The 21,717-nt window shown below is 36.1% G+C and overlaps 1 protein-coding gene across 4 annotated transcripts in view; it reads left to right on the top strand.

Annotated features, from left to right (window-relative positions):
* grm8 (glutamate receptor, metabotropic 8) overlaps positions 1-21,717 on the top strand; it is a 444,690-nt gene that overhangs the window by 30,812 nt on the left and 392,161 nt on the right. The window contains exons 1-3 of one of the 4 annotated variants that reach the window (XM_018092299.2): positions 767-1,917; positions 2,099-2,241; positions 12,985-13,786. In XM_018092299.2, the coding sequence (XP_017947788.1) occupies positions 13,262-13,786 (525 nt within the window). In that variant the 5' untranslated portion in view covers positions 767-1,917; positions 2,099-2,241; positions 12,985-13,261. Of the gene's footprint in view, positions 1-766; positions 1,918-2,098; positions 2,242-12,984; positions 13,787-21,717 lie in introns of those variants that run through there. The other 3 variants (XM_012959967.3, XM_031898993.1, XM_018092300.2) reach the window with 3 other exon arrangements.

The following is a 21,717-nucleotide window of genomic DNA, read 5'->3' as shown; positions in this document are numbered from 1 at the left end:
AACGGACATGAGGGCACCCACTCCGTTTAGAAGAAGGGAGGTTCCATTTAAACATTTGGAAAGGATTTTTTACTGTGAGAGCTGTGAAGTTGTGGGATTCCCTCCCCGAATCAGTCGTACTGGCTGATACATTATATAACTTTAAGAAGGGGCTGGATGGATTCTTAGCAAGTGAGGGAATACAGGGTTATGGGAGATAGCTCTTAGCACAAGTTGATCCAGGGACTGGTCCGACTGCCATCTTGGAGCCAGGAAGGAATTTTTTCCCCTCTGCGGCAAATTAGAGAGGCTTCAGATGGGGTTTTTTTCCTTCCTCTGGATCAACTAGTAGTTAGGCAGGTTATATATAGGCATTATGGTGGAACGTGATGGACGTATGTCTTTTTTCAACCTAACTTACTATGTTAATTTAGGTAAAACTCAGTGGCATATGTTATGAGAGAAATATATTTTTTTACAAAAAGGCTTTGTTATGAAGTATATTTTTATAGAGTCTTTTTATGTTTGGGAGTATATTTTCTCTATAGTTAAGTGATTTTTAATTTTATTATCAAAAGTTAAAAAAAATTATAATGAACATTTTTTTTATCAAAATAAAAAGAGATATAACTAGTATTTTAATTTTGTAAGTATTAGCCAATGATATCATTTAAAGAAGAAATTGATCTCATCTCTCCAAATAGACTAAATAAAATAGTGCGATGCCCTTAACCTCTCTACACAATGTCACAATAATTTACTGTTTTCCTCTAACAAGGAGACTGTGTCTGGCTAACAGGGAGGAATGTTCTGAACCATGTGAAGAGAATAGCATACTGTAGCTCAGGGAGGATTCATCATGACAGAAAGCAAAGGGAATATGCAGTTGCCAAGACCTTCCTCAAGATGGAACTTTTATACCAAGTAAAAAAAATCCTGTCAAAGGACTGATGCTGCCCAGGAAGCTTCTGTAAAAAAAACGTGAAATTGTGTTAGCCAAGAAATCAATATACAAGTTATTATAAAAGTTACACAACATTTAATGGACTGCATAACGGCAAATGCTCTCTTATTGATGAAGAAATACTGTATATGGATTTCCTCCAAATTAGCTTCCCAGACGTACAGTAAAGCAGGCGAACAGATTAGACATACCTTTTAATGAAGAACACCAGATGTTCAGAAAAATACCTCTTAATTTATGGCACTGTTGGCTAAAGGGAAGGAAGCGGCAGCGAATGGCTCCCCAGCAATCCCCTTATATGCTGGAAATGGCACAACGGAATGAAAAGAATAAGTCCTTATCTGTAACTTAAAGGACCCCCCCTACCCACCCCCGCAGTCGCTGCAGGCTGCTTTACACTTGTTATCCTCAGAAGACGATGTATTTTAATTAAAATAGTGCATTTTCTTTGCCCTTTCTAACCAAAGCTAAGGTCTTCTCAGCATTTTGTCCTGCCAAGTTCATCGCACTGATTAAATATTAACCACCGAAAAGCCCTGGGCGCGATAATTGCAGAGGTTGTTCATGGTTGGGAAATGCACACGGGCTGAGAAACATACAAAGAAGGAGGGCTAAGGCAAGGAGTGGGGGAGCTGTGAGAAGCAGCGGCGGGACCTAGACTGTCGCGTACTGCTCACTCCATCACCCTGCCTCCCGTGTGTAGGGATTTGCCTGCCAGCATTTCGTGTCAGTGCCAGGGAAGTTAAGGGGATGCTCTCGCTGCCCATGGTCAGGGCGATCGGCTGCTAAGAGGTGGATTAGAAGGGGAGTGTGAGAGACCAATCGCCGCCTGTGGGAGTATTTGTTATTCACATGGAGGAGCCCGCTCAGGACTAGCTGCCTGTTTCAGCACCGCGGCCAGCTACAAGTGCGGCTCAGTGGCACCGGGACCAGCCTTGCACTGAGAGGGAGATGCGGGCGAGAGATGCTGGGCGGTAGGTACCACACACTCTCCGTCTGTTCGGTATTGCGTCTTGTTGCAGCAAATGCATCAAGTTGCAGCGACCGATTAAGATAAAGAAACAAGTCATATGATGTATGGCAATATTGTATTTTGGCTTGATGGCAGCATGTTAATACTTATCGATTGTATGAACTTTGTGCCGCACATTATAGTTCCATTTTTCACGTGAAGGCGACTTCTTCCTGGCGTATAAATGAGGCAATTAGATGTTGGAATCTGAGGAGGGATTAGGAGAGTGTGCCAATCTGACTAGCGGTGGGGAAGCCACAAGGACTTGCTAAAGTGTGGCTGGAAGGTAAGAGTGCTGAGTTATTAGCGCTAATGCAGGGGACCCATTGCCTTAATCTGAGTCAAAGAATAAATGCAAAGATTCCAAAGGAGCATTAGGCAAAGCTGGCACTGTGGTCATTTGTAAAATGATGGTCTTGCACAAAAAGTGTGTTGAAGAAAAAAGAAGGTTTTCTAGTACAATTATAGCTGTAATTTTCTTGAACTCATATGCTCCATTTTTACAGAATGAGAGCCCAATCTACCACAGTAAATTATTTAATAGACACATCAAAAGTGTACTGTTTTTCACATATGTTTTACTGATGCCAAAGTGTAAGGTTAGGCTCATGTTAATGGTAGAATAGTAATTTCATACATATCCACACAGCCACACAGCTCAGTATGAAGTACTGTACTGAAACCAGTACTTCAATAAATACTTGGCTTGCTTTGTAGCATTAATTAAAAGCTTTAGGGCATCCCAGTATTTGTATAAAGGTGCCCCCATAAAAAGGCACAGCTGTGAATCAACAGCCTGGGAAATATTTCCCTGATTATACATTCCAGATAATCTCAGTCACAGCATTAGAAAATTTAAAGTTTCTGCTGTTTTTTTGCAGTCATGTCGATTTCTGTGCTCAGAAACAAGACACGTCGTATATTTTTTCCCCTGCTGTACACACTGTGAGTCATATCCGGTTCTCTGAGAGTTACTCATCTCCCAAAAAGATATGGGGAGAAATGATTGTTGTAATGCAGGGAGCCCGTTAGCAACACTGAGCAAAAATCCATCTGCTCAGCAAAATAGCACAAAGATCCCTTGAGGCTTGTTCAGCTGGTGAAATATATAATAGAATCACACAAGAAACTGACTGTCTGGCATGTAGCATTTTGTGCAAATAAAATTCATTTTTTTTGTCAATCATAAGAAAAAGAATCTTGTAAGGTGCTGCATAAAATGTTATTCTAGCAAAATCTATTTCTGTGCTCAGACATAATTAGGGAGGAAGTCTCCCCTTTCATGAGGAAAGTACCCTCAGGCTTTTAATGCTCCCTTTTATAATGAATATACATGTTCTTTAAAGAATTATATTCACAACAGAAGCCATTTGTTAGTATATCTCTCAAGCATAATATATGCAACACAGAGAACTAATCACCACTGATTACCAATAGAACATGCATGAAAGATAGGTGCCCTGACATGATAGCTTCTTAGTGACCTTTATACCATGGCTTGAAAGAACATTATTATATCGCCAGATAAGGGAGTGAGTTTGATTGTAATGATGAGGATACAATATACATTTAAAAACCTTTATAGCAGGAGAAAGAGCATTTTAAAGGATTTATAGTATATGGGGTAAAGAAAATAGTATCCAGAAACCTGTTAATATGGAAACATAATATATTAGTATTCATTTTTCTTCAGAGTCCTGGCCCAGTTCATTCTTATTTATTTTCTAAATCAGCCCATATTTACATTGTTCTCCCTACTCAGCAGTGTTTCCTTTTGTTGATGTGTTCAAATTTCAAATGATTCTGACAACTGCAAACTTTCTTTGATTATCTTAGTTAGTTTATAGCTGTTCATGCATCTAGTTCTTGTTTTGACAGTTGAGTTAAAAACTGTACCAATTTCTTTGATTTTCATTATGTCAAAACTGATCATTTCTGCAGTTTTGTTAAGGGGCTAGTCAAAGCCAGTTAGAAAAGTTTTATCAATCAGTCAGACATGGTGCAGTTTATGTTAAAGTATGTAGGTTGCTGGAACTCTTTTCTTCAGAGCAATTAGATTTAAAGATAAAATAAGGGTTTACTATTTCCCCACTGCAGTAAAGCTTTATAGTTAGGGATTCCTTTTTACAAAAAAAAAAAAAGGTATGGGATCTGTTGTCTGGAAACCCAGAAATCTCTGAATAATGGGAAGGCCATCTCTTAAAATCTCCAATTCATTTAAATAATTCAGAGTTTTAGCTGCATGAAATCATATTGATGGCAAAACAATCCTAGTGGGTTTATTTCATGTTTAAATGTTTTTCTTGTAGACTTAAAGTATGAAGAGCCAAATTATAGAAATACCCCTTATCTAGAAAACCTGAACATTCTGAATGATAGGTCCCATACCTGTACTGTAATTAACACCCCCAACTCTGGAATAGGGAAAATGTTCATCCCTCTGTGTAGCCATTTTCAACTGGTGCAGAATTACAAAGCATGCCTGGTAAGGGAGGTGTAAATGAGAAAATGCCTGCTCTGATTTCACATGTTAAAAATGATTAAGCACTTTGTGGGACCTGTGTTAGGCCATTGCTTGCATTAATCTATTCTATGCTGTTTTTTATTGATACACTAATGTACAGTGCATTTGTATAATGCTAACTGTAACATTCCCTGTAAGATTTGTATTACATTCCCTGAAAGATTTGTATTACATTCCCTGTAAGATTTGTATTACATTCCCTGTAAGATTGGTATTACATGTGTCAGTCACTTTTAATATAAATATTACTAGGTCTCCTATCTTGTATCCAGATATGTAAGGAATTTCTGCATTCCTATCTACATTAAATTTTGTTTTAATGATTATATTGTTTCCTCAACCATAAAGTCATAGTGAGAATCCATTTCTTATTATGATAAGAAAGCCCAATATTTGTTTTATTTCATATGTGGTTCTGACACTTTAATCATTCATAAATAATAATGAACAAGCAGTTGGTGTGTTTTTATTTGCATAATTGTCTGGTTTATCAGCCCTTAAAGAGACAGATAACCACAAGGACAAGATGCCAAGAGAGAGCAGTGCACTGTTCATGCAATCATGCTTGTTTCTTACATTGCTGCAATAAGAATTTCCTATTCTGACTTTAAACTCATCATTTTTACCCCAATTGATATGAAGAGGTAAATCCATGAATGGCCCAAGTGTCATTGGAGTTTGATTAAAAGCATGTTGCATTTTCAGACAATCTTTTAATATTTTACAGTGATGTATTTGACAAATATGCTATTGTGACTATAATGGCAATATCATTCTACTTAAAATATCCTTCAAACGCTTCAGAAACCTTCCCCCCATTCCCATTCAGTCTCCAGTCCATGCTTGCACTTGTATTGATCATTCATGTATCATTTGCAGTTGTGAGGGTGGCAGTGAGAAGGATGGAAGCTAACATTTGAACACCCAATTATATACTTGAGCAAGTAACAGCAAACTCAAGTGGCCATGTCAGACACTTTCTTTCTACTGTTGTGTCTTTAGTCATGTCTACAATGTTTTGCTGTTTGAACTACATCAAAAGCAGAGACAGAGAGAAATGTTTAAAACCTTTCGTAACACCCTTTAGCTCTAGGCTGAGCAACTGATTTTTTTTTAAGAGATAAACACATATTTACACATATCAACAAAACACTAAGGGGCACATTCATGAAAACGCGAGTTTAAATCCCGAATGGGATAAATTCAGATTGGATACGATAATTTCTTAAGATTGCAAATATCACGAATATGCTTCTGAAAAAATCGTATTAGTCACGATAATATCATATTGGCAATCCGAAAGTCGTGAAATTTTTGTATCCGAACGATCATAAAATGCAGGAAAACCTTTCCGACTTTCATCCTTCGGTGCATGATTTTGGAAGCCTTCCAATTTGTAGTTGCATTTAGGATAGTTATAGGATTATGTTTCCTTTGGGGGTGGTCATGGGGCAGATAGAGGTCATGTTTTCCAGTTGGTTTTACATTATTTGTGGCAATAGGCAGATGGTCTCTATTGTGATGGCCAAGCCTATTCTATTGACTTTCTATAGATCAACAATATGTTCATGATTAAAAGTTAGAATACTCCACTAAAATTGTTTTTTAATTGTATTTTAATCTTCTAGACTGGTATCATACACAATATACACTGCATCTCTAAACACAGTATTTAGTGGAATAGTTCAGGTCCTGCAAATATTTTGCACTGCTATAAAATGCCCCTAGAAAACACAGAAAAGAGTACCAAACATTGTCTTTATTTTGTGCAGTAATTCAGCTTCAAAGATATCAACAATATATCATATTTATGGTTGGTGTCTATATAGTACTTTGTACTATTCACTGTTTTGCTGCTTGCAAGAGAACAAGATTTTTCAAAGGTAAAGGTCAGTGCCCTTTTTACATCTCATGAGACACCATTTTCTATGAGTTGTTTGGGTGAGGATAAACAGAAGATCTCCAAATTCTGGCCATTACACATGGCACGCAGGGAGTTCTAGAATATAAGCCTGCATGACATCATAGAACATATCCCAGGGAGGTTATTGACTGCCAGAATGCATACTGCAGAGTGTTCACGTGAGATTCTGTTTTTCTGTCTCTAGCCTTCAAGGCAAACAAAGCTGGCTGTAATTTTACAGCAAATGGCGAATGTGTCTGGAAATTCACAGCTGGGTAGGTTCACAAGTAGATGTCTCAACTGATCAAGCCCCATGGGAGGATGTTTGTCACATTTTGGAAGACTCTTCCTTTTCTAAGAAAAAGACGCTTTTTGTCATTGATGGTTATTGACACCAAGGGACAATTACAAAATTTCATCATAAAATGAAACGCAGCAGATGTTTTCTTTAATAAAGATTACCATAGTGGCAGCTATAGTATTTAAAACAAAGACCCCATTAAACTATTAAAGAACATAAGTTGATACCTGTAAAAACAGAAAATGTTCTTTTCTTTAAAGTACTAAAAGATTGTATTCATACTACTCCAAAATTACTCATACAATTAAAAAATACTTTTCTTATACATCAAAGGAAAATTTAGAGTTGATAAAAGTATATGCATTCTGTGTATGTATATATACATGCATACATATATACATTCTTCAAGAAGAATCAGTTTTTTGATTGATGAAGCGAATGGAAATCTACTTTATACTTTGCGCTCCAGAGTTTCCTATAAAGGTTTAATGATGCAATGTTGTTTAGACTGATGCTTGCGGATAAAGACATTTCTCTGTTTAGCATTGTGCATGCATGTATAATAATCTCAGAATATGGAAATATTATTAAGGGAAACAGTGTTTGTATACCCACTGCCACTAGTCTTGCAAAATAGCCTCATATCCCTTAGCTGTTATATGACCATATAGAGCAATCATCAACCATACTGAGGAGTGACAGTACAATTATGGAACAGTTGGCAATTTTTTGACATCCTTTCCCTTTCCACAAAAGTAAAAGTCCATATGGAGGAGAATGAGCACCATAGGCCATATTACTTTTTGTTAGGCTTCTTAGTCTAGGTTTTGTTTTTTGTGTCATGGAATTGTATATAAGTGCTTGCTCTTCCATAAATTCCAGACTGGACCATGTAATTCGTATACCTGTCACATTGGGCCAGATTCAGTTTAGTGAGAAAAGGGTTTATCATGTGTAAACACATGGACAAGATGTAATTTGAGATGCATTTCAATTCAAAAAAACTTCTCATCTCACTGTTTATCATGTAATAACTCTAATTAAAGCCTCTGGGGAAAAAAACGAAATTAAATTAGGAGAAAAGTTTTTTCTCATTGAATTGAATCTTGGCCATAAGTTTTCACATCAGAAACCATGAGAGGTTTTTCTTGATGAATTGAATCTGGCCCATAATTTCATCCTCCCCATATGTTCTGGTTTCTAATGTACAAGTGGCTCTGCTGCAATATGTAGCAAAAATGGTGTTCTGTTTAGCTCTGTGGCCCTGTTGCACAAGCACTATATATTTTTATGACACAAAGTAAATCAAAAAGAAAATAGTATTACGTGAAAGAAATGGAAAAAAAAATCAAACGTAATTTGATTTTTGTCGGCTTATCACCACAGAGTACTCCTTCGGGTTTGATTTTATTATACTTTTCATATGACACCACAGTGCACAAGCTGTGCAGGGTCATAAAAATTGGCAAAAGAAACCTTCCTGAATGGATTGTGCATGACATTAATTAAAGACAACATAACACAACTCATTTAATGCAGGAGCAAGCTCTAGGCTCATTAATGGATGCAAAAATATCCCCATCGAAATGCTTTTGTAAAAAAAGTGTTTTTAGTCCCTATACCTTCTGAGCTTAGATAATTGTCTGAGGGCCTTCACGAATTTGTGCCCAAATCCACGCTTTTCACTAACTGGTACAAATTTGTGTGCCTCTGGCATGAAAGTAACAAAAGATGCAAAAACTGGTGAATGCTACAAAAAGTAATTAATTGTGGGCAAATAAACATCATATTCAGAGCTTTCACCCCACCCCCTCTTCGGGAGTTAGCTAAGTTCGAAGGCTTTCCTCCGTTTCATCATCCCCCAGCAGCAATCATTCAATTTTTCTAATTAGGTACAAAATATTGTACCAGATAGTGGGGCTACAGATAAATGTATGGGATCCCTTATCCGGAAACCCATTATCCAGAAAGCCCCGAATTACAGAATGCCCATCTCCTATAGACTCAATTTTAATCAAATAATTCAGAATTTTAAAACCGATTTCCTTTTTCTCTGTAGTAACAGTACCTTGTAATTGATCCCAACTAAGGTACAAATAATCCTAATTGGATGCAAAACAATCCTATTAGGTTTAATTCATGTTTTTTTTTAAAAAAAATTTATTTCAAAATAAAACATACAAAATACAGGCTACTATTAGGTATCGTAGTGTATACAATATATGTATTGTAATGTATACAATACATAATGTATTGGAGTTTTTGGTGAATCGAAAGTAGTGAACATACATGTAATGTGTAGTCTGTGAGCACATCTTAGGGGACTAGAGGGGTTCCCTTGCGGGGGCCACTTCTCGACCCTTTATTTTATGAGATTACATATCACAGCTTTAGTTACTATAATGTAGCAAAAGGTGGTGAGCAGTGTACTGGTATTCTAAGAACTAATTAACAGAAGAAACCATAACTATGTACAGTGGACAGGTTTTTATTACTTTACATTATTTTAAAAGGATACGGTGGGGGTAATGCCTTGTTGCTTTTCTATGTTTGATGTTCATAGTAGTTTTTAGTTTTGTGATTGAGCTTACAATGAGAGAAGGGAGGTGGGGTAATCTGCTCCGTGTCTGTAGACCAACCATGGCTCCCAAATTCTTATAAAATGTTTATGGGAAGGTTTAATTCATGTTTTATTGATTTTTTAGTAGACTTAAGGAATGGAGATCCAAATTACAGAAAGACCCCTTATCCCCTTGCTCCCGAGCATTCTGGATAACAGGTCCTATACCTGTATATACTGCACAAAAGGGAGCAACGTGCCTCTATGAGGAAAGTGGTAATATATGGTCAGGACATAACTGTGTACTTAGACATGTTTTTTTTTTTTTTTTATTATTGAACATATTTTGGAAATAAGGTATGAATTCCAGTCAAAAGCTATATACATGGAATTATAAAAAATAACCAGTTGCAATACTGTTTCACAGTGGGACCTGTTATCCAGAATGCTTGGTAGCTTGGGTTTCCAGATAAGGAGTCTTTTTGTCATTTTGATATCCATACTTAAAGACTACTTAAAATCATTAAATAAATACAATAGGCTTGTTTTGCATCCAATAAAGATAAATTATATCTTAGTTGGGATCAAATACAACATACTATTTTATTATTACAGAGAAAAAGGAAATCATTTTAAAATATTATAATTATTTGCTAAAATTGAGTCTATGGTAGATGGCCTTCCTGAAATTCCGAGCTTTCTAGATCATGGGACTGCAATATTCTTTTTTTTTTTTCAAGTCCCCCTAACTAGATCACAAGTTAGTGGCACTACTGTACTTACAGTTCCTAAACCTCTGACATGACTAAACGTTGCTAGCAAGAGTAGAAGTTTTATAACTTCTTCTGGGCTGGGGGAAGTACGATCCTTCAGTATTCTGTAGAGCTCTCTCTCTTATATATATATTCTTTGGGAAAGGGCCTGGTTGGGCTGAAACATCAGTCTCCCGCAATAAAAATTTTCACTGATATGATAAGTCCTGAGAAGTGAGATTTTCTTCATGGGTGGTGTTGTAATTTGTTAAAAAAAAAAAAAAAAAAAGTGTATTCTTCCATTAACAATAATACTGACATGTTGCAACCTATTGTAGAAGTTTTAGTATCACTTTAACAAATTTTAAATTCACTTTTTATATGGTAAGCTAATTTAATAATATTAACATATTAAATGTTATCTATATATTATTACATTATTTATGCAGTGTTGAGCTTTTTATTTTATGATATGATATGATTTTTATTTTATGATATGCTTGCATTTTTCCATTCCATTTCAAATATTTTCTTACATTTTTCATTTTTGTTTTGTTCTGTCAGCTTCTATCACTACTACTGTACTTAAGTACAGTTGTTATTGTTCTCTTATTTATTAGTCTCAAAAGGCAGTTCTGGCTATACTTTTCTTTGTGATGATTTCACAAATTGTTCCATTACAGTTCCAGTTTGCATCCTATATGAGCACTTCTTCCACTGGTGGCAGCCTTAAAACATTTATGGCCTCCTGAAAAATATATTTGTACTATTTTTAGTGGCATGAAATAAACCTGTTGTAGCATTTTCTGTTTATTCTTGGCAGTCCATGCTTACTTGTTTGTGATAATATTGTTTATTAGATTCTGCAATTGCATAAATCACCTCTAGATTTGTTAGCACCGCAAAACAAAACGTTCATATCTGTATATAAAATGTTTACCTAAGAATTGTACTTTATCTCTGCAATGATTTCTTAAATTTTTGTAGTATGTTCTAGATATTTTCATTCATAACACTTTGATGCGATGGGAGCAAATGTAGGAGAAGTAAAAAATTGGGCTGGGGTAAAGAAATCATATCTACAATTTTCATTTCCAACAATAGCACTAGATTTCCTGTGTCACAGCTGCAGGGTCTTATAAAATATAAACAAATAACAGCAGGACATATTCCTTATTTGTAATTTGCTCTGCTCTTCATAGTCAAAAATGTGACTTGCCTGAAAGCAAACAGAGCTATGAAAGTGATTAAACAATGGCTTGTGACACTCAAAGCCATCTTATTGACATGACAGCACACTTATGCAGTGGGATTAAAGGTGCCTCAGTGGCCCATGAGGATCACTTTTCTTGACATAAAAAGTGGCATTGAGAGGTACATAGTAGAGGTTTAATTTAGCTGGTTGTTTTTTGTAGTAACTTTAATGCCATTTTGCTTTGGAGTCTAAGGCTAATGGAAAAACTGGTCCACTGCCACCCCCTCTACCTGTGTGCACTGATAGACATGGAATCAGTTTGTGCACACACACACAGAGTGGATTTCTTTTCATGTTAAAATCTGCTCTGTGTGTGTGCTAACAGGCAGATCCTATGTTTTTCAGTTCGCACAGAAGAGTGGGTGGAAGGCAGTGGATCAGTTATTCTCCTCATGCTTATCTGTGCCAGTGGAGAAAATAATGTGTGAACCATTAGCTTGTACTGTACTTCAATGCTGTTATAGTGGGACATTGCTTTTATATATATATATATGAATAAAATAAGCAGGTACAAAATCCGTTGTTACACTCATCATTTATATGGTAGTCCAACCGATTAGTTATGCTGGAAACCGCAAGATTGTGAATGCAAGTGCAAATATGGTTGTGTTAAAATAGAAGTACTTTGTTGCATGGATCAACACCTTTTATTAAATGTACTTGTGTCCAAATGTGCTCCTCGCATTTCCGTAAATCAGGGCTTCCCTCAGCATACTACAGCAATAGTAGCAGCAGACTTGCATCCAAGGGATACGCTTAAACAATTTAAATGGCAAGCGCCTGAACTTACACCATCCACACAACAAACGTTTTAGCTGCAGCCTGTACCTGATTTGTATCAAAGCTTAATTGTGTTTGTTTTCATGTATCATAAACAACTTCCCACAATGCAGCAACTGTGGGTAAAAAACATTGTGATTTGTGTCTGAAATTGGAAGCAACATTAGTTGTTATACACAGCAATACTTTCTCATGTATAATGTATATTTGATAATATAATCACACACTAATGACAGTTATCCATTATGTTTATAGCATGTTTGCTTACGGGATAGAATAGCACAATATAACTCATAATAGAAACCTTAAGCTGACATCCAGAGTCATACATTTGTTTACTGCATGCTTTTCTTCAGTCAGAAGTAAGCAAATAGTTGCTGCTGCCCACAAAATAGGAAAATAAACCATAGTTATTGTAATGCAATACAATGACCAAAAATTACCTCATATGCTGTAGTATACCTATTCACATACAGATTTTCTGGTCCATTGCAATTTGAATAACATAAACAATAACCAGTATATCTGAGCAAATGTATTACTTAAACTTTAATCGCGGCTCTTATTACATTTTGTGCACTTAATTATTCACTTGATTAGTGAATAATCCTATCTTTTTTTGGTGCTCTGCTCCCCATTGCACTAGTCATGGGGCTTCTCTTCTACAGAGCATTTGCCTAACTTACCTGATATTTTTGTATGTTTTCATCTGTTTTCACATCTGTAAACCAACTTGTCTGAATTACTAGGATTTAGATTTTATAGCACCTTTCACTGTTTCACTTGACTCCAGTGCAATGCTTGCTAACATAGTCCAGTGAATATAATTTAAATAATAATAATTGAAATAATTTGTTGAACATTTGACATTGCATTTAGTGTTACGGTTTGTAATAGTCTTAATAATTAATACACTCTGTGCTTAAACCTTTTTTATTGATTTTGATTTTATAGGATACTGTTATCTAAACATTCATCAAATACGACATGACTTGGAGACTACCAGTTCCTGAACCTGAACACATGAAAGAACTACCTGATCATATGAAGTATCTACTTGCTGTACTGGATTTATTGAATGGATTATTTTAACTGTGCTGTGTTGAGTTTGGCTTTGTTACTATACTCCTACATTATGTTATCTTTTATTGGGCACTGATGGTAACATCTGGAAGGTGCAGCCTGAAAAGACTTATTTTTTCATATCAGAATTGGATTCTAAATTGCAATAATGTCGTTGAGAAAAGTAACACACAAAAGCACCCAATCAACTATTTGCCCCTGCATTTTATTTTTAACAATGTATATCTTGGGAATATCAAGCATGATGCAAACAACTAATGGCCAGGAATATGCTCACTCCATCAGGGTAGAAGGGGACATTATACTTGGAGGTCTCTTCCCAGTCCATGCAAGAGGGGAACGTGGTGTGCCATGTGGAGACCTTAAAAAAGAGAAGGGAATTCACAGACTAGAGGCAATGATGTATGCAATAGATCAGATAAATAAGGACTCAGACCTTCTTCCAAACATTACATTAGGGGTGCGCATCCTTGATACCTGCTCAAGGGATACATATGCCTTGGAGCAATCTTTAACCTTTGTGCAAGCTTTAATAGAAAAAGATGCTTCTGATGTGAGATGTGCCAATGGAGATCCTCCTATTTTTACAAAACCTGATAAAATCGTTGGTGTAATAGGAGCTGCAGCAAGTTCAGTATCTATCATGGTTGCCAATATTTTAAGGCTTTTTAAGGTAAGGCAATGTTTCATTTTATTTTTTTTTCCTTTTCCAATAAAGTAGATATGCCTAACATACTTTTTCTTTCAAGAGCAATAATGTATGCAGAGTGTGTTTCTCTTAATGGTTTACATTGCCAAACTCCGAGAGCAGCATGTGCTATTGGAGTACTAAAGAAAATGAATTGTTTCTCTGCCAAGAGACTTTACCTTATTGCTTAGTAGTTTTAATGACCCATTTACCCCTGTTAGTGCTGGAATTATCTCCATAACAAGTGAAGATTATCTGATACAAAACAGTATTTTTGCCTTGAAAAAAAAGACATCTGAAAAGAACAAAAATATTTTTTGCTTTCCTCTGATATTCTCAGCTAGGAAAGGAACACCATTAACAAAATAAATTGATCTATAAATTTCGTTTAGAAACACTGCCGCAGTTATGCTTAGAAGACTGTCAGATAGGAAATATGTAGATTTAACAGTATTTCACAAATGATCATCAATCAGAACACCAAACTGTAGCAGATTCTTTGAGGATCACAAAAAACAGCAACAAAAAAGTAAAGCAGCTTTTTGCTCTAACTGTATTAAATGTAATACTCTCTTTCTTCATGACCACATCTTTGGTGTCTATATACCATATTATGAAATGCTTTAACTGGAGCCCCTAATGTGTCTACATTGTATACATTGCCTTGAAACTAAGAAAATGTCTGCTTTTAAATGTGAAAATTAGCTAAAAAAAATTAAAACAACATAATTTTCCTGGCTAGTTGATTTCTAAGGTACATGGGTATTATTTTCAACATTATACACTACATTTCTGTAGATTATCTCTGAACTGACAACAAAATTAGCAGATTGTATTATCTCAGTGTTTCCTTAGGTTTTGCCTGTTGGAAGTAATTATTGCTTCTGATGGCCTACTGTAATTTTACATAACCTTGCACATATCAGCTGACATAGAATGCCCTCAGTGTTCAAGACAAGTGCTGAAAATATAAATATGAGAATGCTTAATGGTAAAGACATATTTTATTGTGGAGCCTGCTTATTAGTACAAATTCTTCTGCATCAACCTTCCAACATTAAGCTAAGCTATTAGTATCTCTGCCAATAAATAACACTGTTTGGCCTTAACACACCAAGTACTTTACATTTTCTTTTTTTTTCTTTCCTAGTTGCCAATTTAGAATTTGCCCTTCCGGAGCCAAATATTACATGGTGTCTATAAACTAGTTTATAAGTTGTATATTTGGAATATTAATGTGCATGTCCTATACATTATAGCAGAGTTTTTTTGTTTTTTTTTTTGTACGAAAGATCCGGAAACATAAATTGTATTTTTGGCAGCTACTTGACGCTTTTGGCAAGAGATATAAAATTGCCTTCCTAATAATTTAAAAGTGTCTCCCTTCTGTTAAAATTATTGCTCGCATTTGTTCTAGCAGCATGTAAGTTTGTATTGAAAATAAATTACATGATTTGTCGTGCAGTGGCGTTAAATTGCCTGGAGGCCATTCCTATTTTCATATACTTGTTGAAGTGGAAACAAATTAATATTTTGCAGCTATACACCGGAAATCATGCACCCCATTGTAAGAGATTAGACTTTACTGATGTGACCATAAGAAGGCAGAAGGCCACAGACCAAGTGCCATTGTAATGGTTTTGGAATAGTAAGGTGTTAAGTAATATCATAAGTTCTACAATAAATGTTACATTATTCTAAATCACAAGTTACAATCTCAACCATAAGTTGCGTGAATGAACCTCATTAATTAGTCTTTTGGGCTTCACTGATGCTTTTCACCACATTTTCAATTTTCTAAATGGGACTGTGGACACAGGTAACATTATTAGGCACAGTAAGAATATGTTTTATGGGACTTAATGCATTTAGTCATGGCATTTGTTATTTCCTGTATTCAGCAATATTTCTTTTCTTCTTATGGCAGTTGCATAGTCTTTAAATATAATAATTATTTATAAAGTCACCATGACATATTTATACATACTATTGGTAACTGAAACATAAAACTGCTACTGTGGGCTTATTATCTGGAAAACGGTTTTCAAATCGTTTAGTCTGTTGTACTAGGTAACATGGGTGAAGAGTATACTTGGTTGTATCTTTAAATGTAGTAGCATTGTTTTGAATAAAAAGGCTTTGATACTTTAGATTTATTTATCTTCAGTATGAACAGCAAGCTGCTATGTTAGAAATCTCATTGAATACCACTGTGAACGAAATATGTAACTGCTTATGTGGTTATATTATTTGAAAACCCAAGCCTTGTTTGTGTCTGTGCTGCTGGTATGGTGAGATTAATATTGATTGTATTTGGTAATTTCTTTCAGTTAAGCAATGTTATTTAGACAAAAGTTTGAATAAAGAGCTTTAGAAAAGAGATTTTTCTTGGGTCTAGTTTCCTAAAAGTATAATGTGGGCCATGAACTGCATCATTTTGAAAGAAAAGGGTTGGTGGTGTTCTTCTCTAAGACAAAACATCTAGCTTATCATGACAAATAGCTTGATCCCTATAACAACTGTCCTCTTATCACATCGTGCAAAATAAACTGTATTGAGGCCTGGACCCCTCCATTAACTTGCACCTCTTTCCGTGGGTGCAGGCTGTAATAGGGACCTTTTCTGTACCTGCCAACACTGCCTTATACCTATATTTTTTTTATCCACTAGTATAGAGCTCGGTCAGACAATTTTGTTGTGCTTGTCTATGTAAATTATCACTAACATCTTGCAACATTTCAATTCTGGATCATATAAATTGGGCAACCTGTTATTATGTCAAAGGTGGGTATTGGGAATTTAATTCAATATGTCCTCAGGGTCTACGGCAATATTATGTACTGTGTGCTCTTCAATTCTGTGTCTTAGAGTTACCAACTACAGGAAGGATTTTTGTGATCCAAACCATGTAGTGCTATGCATTTCTAAATACATTTATTAGAGGATCAACTGGCTCTATTTACCTGTGCTTTAAATGTTTTAATATAAAGAGATAATGAAAGATACAGATAGTAATGTTTGTGGTATACTAAAGTAAATATGAGTTCACAACTAATTTTTATCCATCCTCTGTCTTCATTTACATCATGGAGATTGGTTCAAGAATATAGCACTCATGATTCAAATACTATTATTTGAATCATGAGTGCTATATTCTTGAACCAATCTTCATGATGTTTTCTTTAGCTCTTTCCCATCCTTATAACATATCTCTCAAATCCCTTTAGGCTTGATAAAATGCATCTATGGGTGAAAACAGGACTTAAGAAGTGAATGAAAAGATCTATTAAAATGTCAGTGTCATAAAGCAACATCTGAGTCTTACAGACAGGCTGTCTTGCAATAACTAGACTTCATTTGGAAAGCATATGTGCCAAAATACACTATATAGTCTAGGTCAGTAAAACATTTAGACATTTTTAGATTCATTCCTTTGCGCAATCTGTCATGATTAAAAAATTGAATATATGATGCTTTGTGTTTACAAACTTGCTCATGTGCTGACAAGAATCTAAATCATGCATGTCCAACCTATGGCCCTACAGCTGTCAAGGGATGCTGGGTGTTATATTTCAAATGCAGCAGGAGGTTAGAAGGCTGATCTGAGTCAACCAAATTTTTAAAGGTATTGCATCATTAAGCTAGCCTCCAGTGATCCTTGTTTTTATTTATTTTTAAAATCAGTTTGCATAGCATATTAGTTGCCATAGTTACATTGCTATAAAACACACCTGCCAGTCTGACAAACTAGAAAAAAATCTGTAGTTGTCTTAGAATGACAGATTTAAGTGTTTCAAAATTAATGACAGGCAGAGGTACAGTTCTGATGATCTGTGGGTGGAAAAGGAGATGCATGGATCGGAAGAAAGATTCTCATTGGGAGTAATTTCCCACCGTTATTAGGAATTGGTTGCAGCACTGTGTATTAGCAAACTCTGCCCTGCTGAATCCTCAGCTGCTTTTCATTCCCTCCTTTCGTGAGTACAGGCATCAGATACAGAGCCGCATAAGATTTGTGATTGTTATACTGCAGCTAGAGGGGCTGACTTGGGATTATTGTGCTTTACAATAAATGAAGAAAGAAAGAGAAAAATCTACAACTTCCTATAAGCTCTAGAGAAATTATTTTGCTTGTTCAGACTTGTGAAGGTTAATAATAAAAAAGATATGGATTAAAAATTCTGCAGCGGTTTTCTCTTTAATTTACTTCCTTTATTTAATATTATTTTGTTCCCGGCTGCATTTGTATCCCTTGGAAAACTCTGGGTGATGTAGTTATTTTTAAATATGTGGCATTTTAAAGAGATGTTGCCAAGATGAATAATGCGAGGCTGAAAACCAAATCATAGATCATAAATGGCATTTCTAGTGCAGATATATACTTTGAATCACTACACTAACAAGAGTATTGGGTAAGAGTTAATTAAGAAAGTAAACTGCACACTGAACCTTTCATTAGTTGAGAAGCAAGAAACAGACATGGGAATGAGGCTATGATTTGTCTCAAATACCAGCAATTTGTCTTGTGAAACCATGACAGCCATCGCCTGATTTCCATTATGCAATGCAACTGCAAATAGCGTTCCTCTGCAGTCTTGATCAATATGGGGTCACATGGTGTCTCCTCAGGGAAAATCTCCTATTTACCCATGTAATTGATGTAGCACAGTTCCCTGCAAAAGTAGGAGACATCTCCTTTATACTTAATTATGGACCTGGTCTAAGTACTTCTTGCTAAAAGAAAAATTCATTATTTCATTGAAATATTTAGTTTGCTTTTTCCCTGACAAGAAAAAAATAGATTTGAAGAGTTAAACTTTGCCCTTGGTTCTGCTTCTAAATAATAGCAATGAATATGTCATTCATGTTTTGCATGGTATTTTGTTCTTGTGGAGGAACAGAGAAGAAATGCACTTTCATGAGCAAAACAGACTGCTTTATTGACAAGGTGCAAAGGAGAATTGTTTATTACAATATGAAAGAACCATTGATTTGATTCTATATTTGGTTTACAGTGTTGTGGCAATGCAGTCTTCATGCTAAGTTGGTATATTAGCAAAACAAGATGAATACAGGACACAGATGAGAAAACACACCCGCACAAACATAAACACACACATATAAATGCATGAACACACGTATTTTCTACACTCTCCTGACCTCAAGCATCAATAGCTACTCAAAGGGGCTGATTTACTAATCCACGAACGGTCCGAAGGCGTCTGAATGCGTTTTTTTCGTAATGATCGGTATTTTGCGATTTTTTCGTAAATTGTCGCGACTTTTTCGTAGCGCTACGACTTGTGCAAATTGTTGCAACTTTTTCGTAGCCTTTGCGCCGAGTACGAAAGTTTCGGATTCATTCAAGCTTCAGTATCGTGACTTTTCTTGGGCCAGGTTGGAGATGCAGAGTGCCATTGAGTCCTATGGGAGGCTTCCAAAACCATGCTAAGTCTGAAAGTTTTGCCCGCAGTTTACGAGCGCTCAATACGAAAAAGTCGCGACAAGATATGAGCAAATCGTAATGGCTACGAAAAAGTCGCGACAATTCGCGCAAGTCGTAATGGTTACGAAAAAGTCGCGACAATTTACGAAAAGTTGTAACGGCGACGAAAAAATACGAAAAAGTCGCAAAATGTTCGTTTTCCAATCTGAATTTTTCCAATTCGGATTCGTGGGTTAGTAAATCAGCCCCAAAGTGTTGCACTGGTTTGTGTAATTGTATCAGTAATGGTACTGTTAGGTGGAAATAATGGAAACACAATAAAAGCACCAGTAAGATGGGACTGATTCAAGTATCAGCTTTAACGTTGGCAACTATAAATATAAGCATTTTTAAACCTTCAAAGATTTTGAAATAAATTACATTTTTGGAAACCCCTAAGTCCAGTTTTATGTATCATAAGACTGAAGAAGATTTCCGCTGCCTTGCAGACAAATCAGCTGGCTCTAGCAGCTTTTTGATGTACAGTACCTGGAGGCTGTGTTTTTATTTGATATGGTCACAGCATTAAAAGAGAAAATGTTTAAACAGCTTATAAAAATTTACTATGACCAAGATAACAACTTAAACACATATACTGAAGGCTCAACCAGATCTACTCATTTTGCCATACACAATTTTACACATGATCATTTTGCTCTCTTTATTTTGATGTGCATCTCTACAGACATGGAGCCATCTGGTTAAATAAAAGAATCTGAACAGAAACCTATAGTACTTGCAATGGAGAGCCAGCACTCATCACCTGGAGCCTTTTAGCGGAGTCTGGGCATTCATTCTTGGCTCTTATACTGTACATGTTTTTTATAAAAGAAATGAGAAACATCCCTTGCTTTTAGCTATATTGATTATCAAGGATAATACATAGACAGCTGTACCAGTGCACTTGTATGTCATGGCTGTGCTTGTTCCTTGTTACCAAAGAGGGTCATTTCTAAACACTGGGCAAATTTGCACCTGGGCAGTAACCCATGGCAACCAATCAGATGTTTGTTTCAATTGTTCAACTTACATCTGGTTTAAAAAAAGCAAATTACTTATTGGTTGCTATGAATTAGTGCCCAGATGCAAATTTGCTTAGAAATGAGCCCCACTATATTTTAGGCTGCTTATTACTATGTTGTCAGGCAGGAGACCTATTGGGACCCCAGTGTCAGTGCCTAAATGCTGTACTTTGATACCTTGTCAGTATGAAAAGACAAGTGACATCAGCCATATAAATGGCCCATTGAATTTCAATTCTAGGCATCCTTTGTTTGTGATTGGAAGCAATATAAAGATTGGAAGCAATATAAACATCTCCAAGGACAAGTCCTGACATTTAGTGAAGTAGCAATACAAGCAATATATTCATGTCTTCCCCCCCATGTTTAGTGCATTGAAAGTAACTATTTCTCGTGAAGTAAATGAATGGGCAAGGGGCACTGATTTCCAGTCAGTGGCATGGTGTGACATTGACATAAAATTGATTAAAATTGATGTTTAATTGTATTGATATCCATCTCGGTTTAGTCTTTGTGGAAGGTTCATGTAGGTCAGTGTAACTTGTAGTTTGTTCGCTTTCGGCTAACTCAGTAAAGCATAGTTACAATAGCCTTATTACATAAATGAAATCCTTTCAGGTGTCAGTGTGCCTCCTTTCCCTGCTTTCCACTTTGTGTATGAACATATGTATTTGTACTTAAAATCATGACTGTGCAGTGGGCACTTAACCTTTTTTAAAGCAAGCATGTGCTAATCCACCAGTACAAAGAGTGAAAACTGATGTCACTGAAAAGGATATGGGAGATAGTATAGGCGGGGGGGGGGGGGGGGGGGGGTTCTTTAGTGCAGGAATTCAGGTTTGGGATTTGGCCAAGCTTTAGGCTTTTTACAGCAGGATTCGGATCTGTCTGAAACCATGTGCCTGGATGAATTGAATCTGAATCCTTCAAATCACATGACTTTTTGTCACATAAACATGGAAGTTGAATGTTGATGTACTAAATCCACTATTTTGGGATTTTGGCTTTGCCCAAATCCCAAATCCTTCATGAAACATTTGGCCGAATACTGAACCAAATCATAATTTGCATATACATATTAACAGCCGTGTTTATGCGACAGCCATGTTTATGTGACATAATTTGATGCATCCCTAAATTTTTCACGACGCTTAGGGGCTGATTTACTAATCCACGAACGGTCCGAAGGCGTCCGAATGCGTTTTTTTCGTACTGATCGGTATTTTGCGATTTTTTCGTAAATTGTGACGACTTTTTTGTAGCCGTTACGACTGTTTCGCAAAATGTCGCGGCTTTTTTGTAGCGTTACGACTTGCACGAATTGTTGCGTCTTTTTCTTAGCCTTCACGCTGAGTACGAAAGTTTCGGATTAATTTAAGCTTCAGTATTGTGACTTTCCTTGGGCCAGG

This window comes from Xenopus tropicalis, chromosome 3 (assembly GCF_000004195.4).
Source record: "Xenopus tropicalis strain Nigerian chromosome 3, UCB_Xtro_10.0, whole genome shotgun sequence".
Classification (NCBI taxonomy): domain Eukaryota; kingdom Metazoa; phylum Chordata; class Amphibia; order Anura; family Pipidae; genus Xenopus; species Xenopus tropicalis.
Note: the sequence above shows the minus strand (reverse complement) of the source record. Positions and strands in the feature narration are given on the sequence as shown.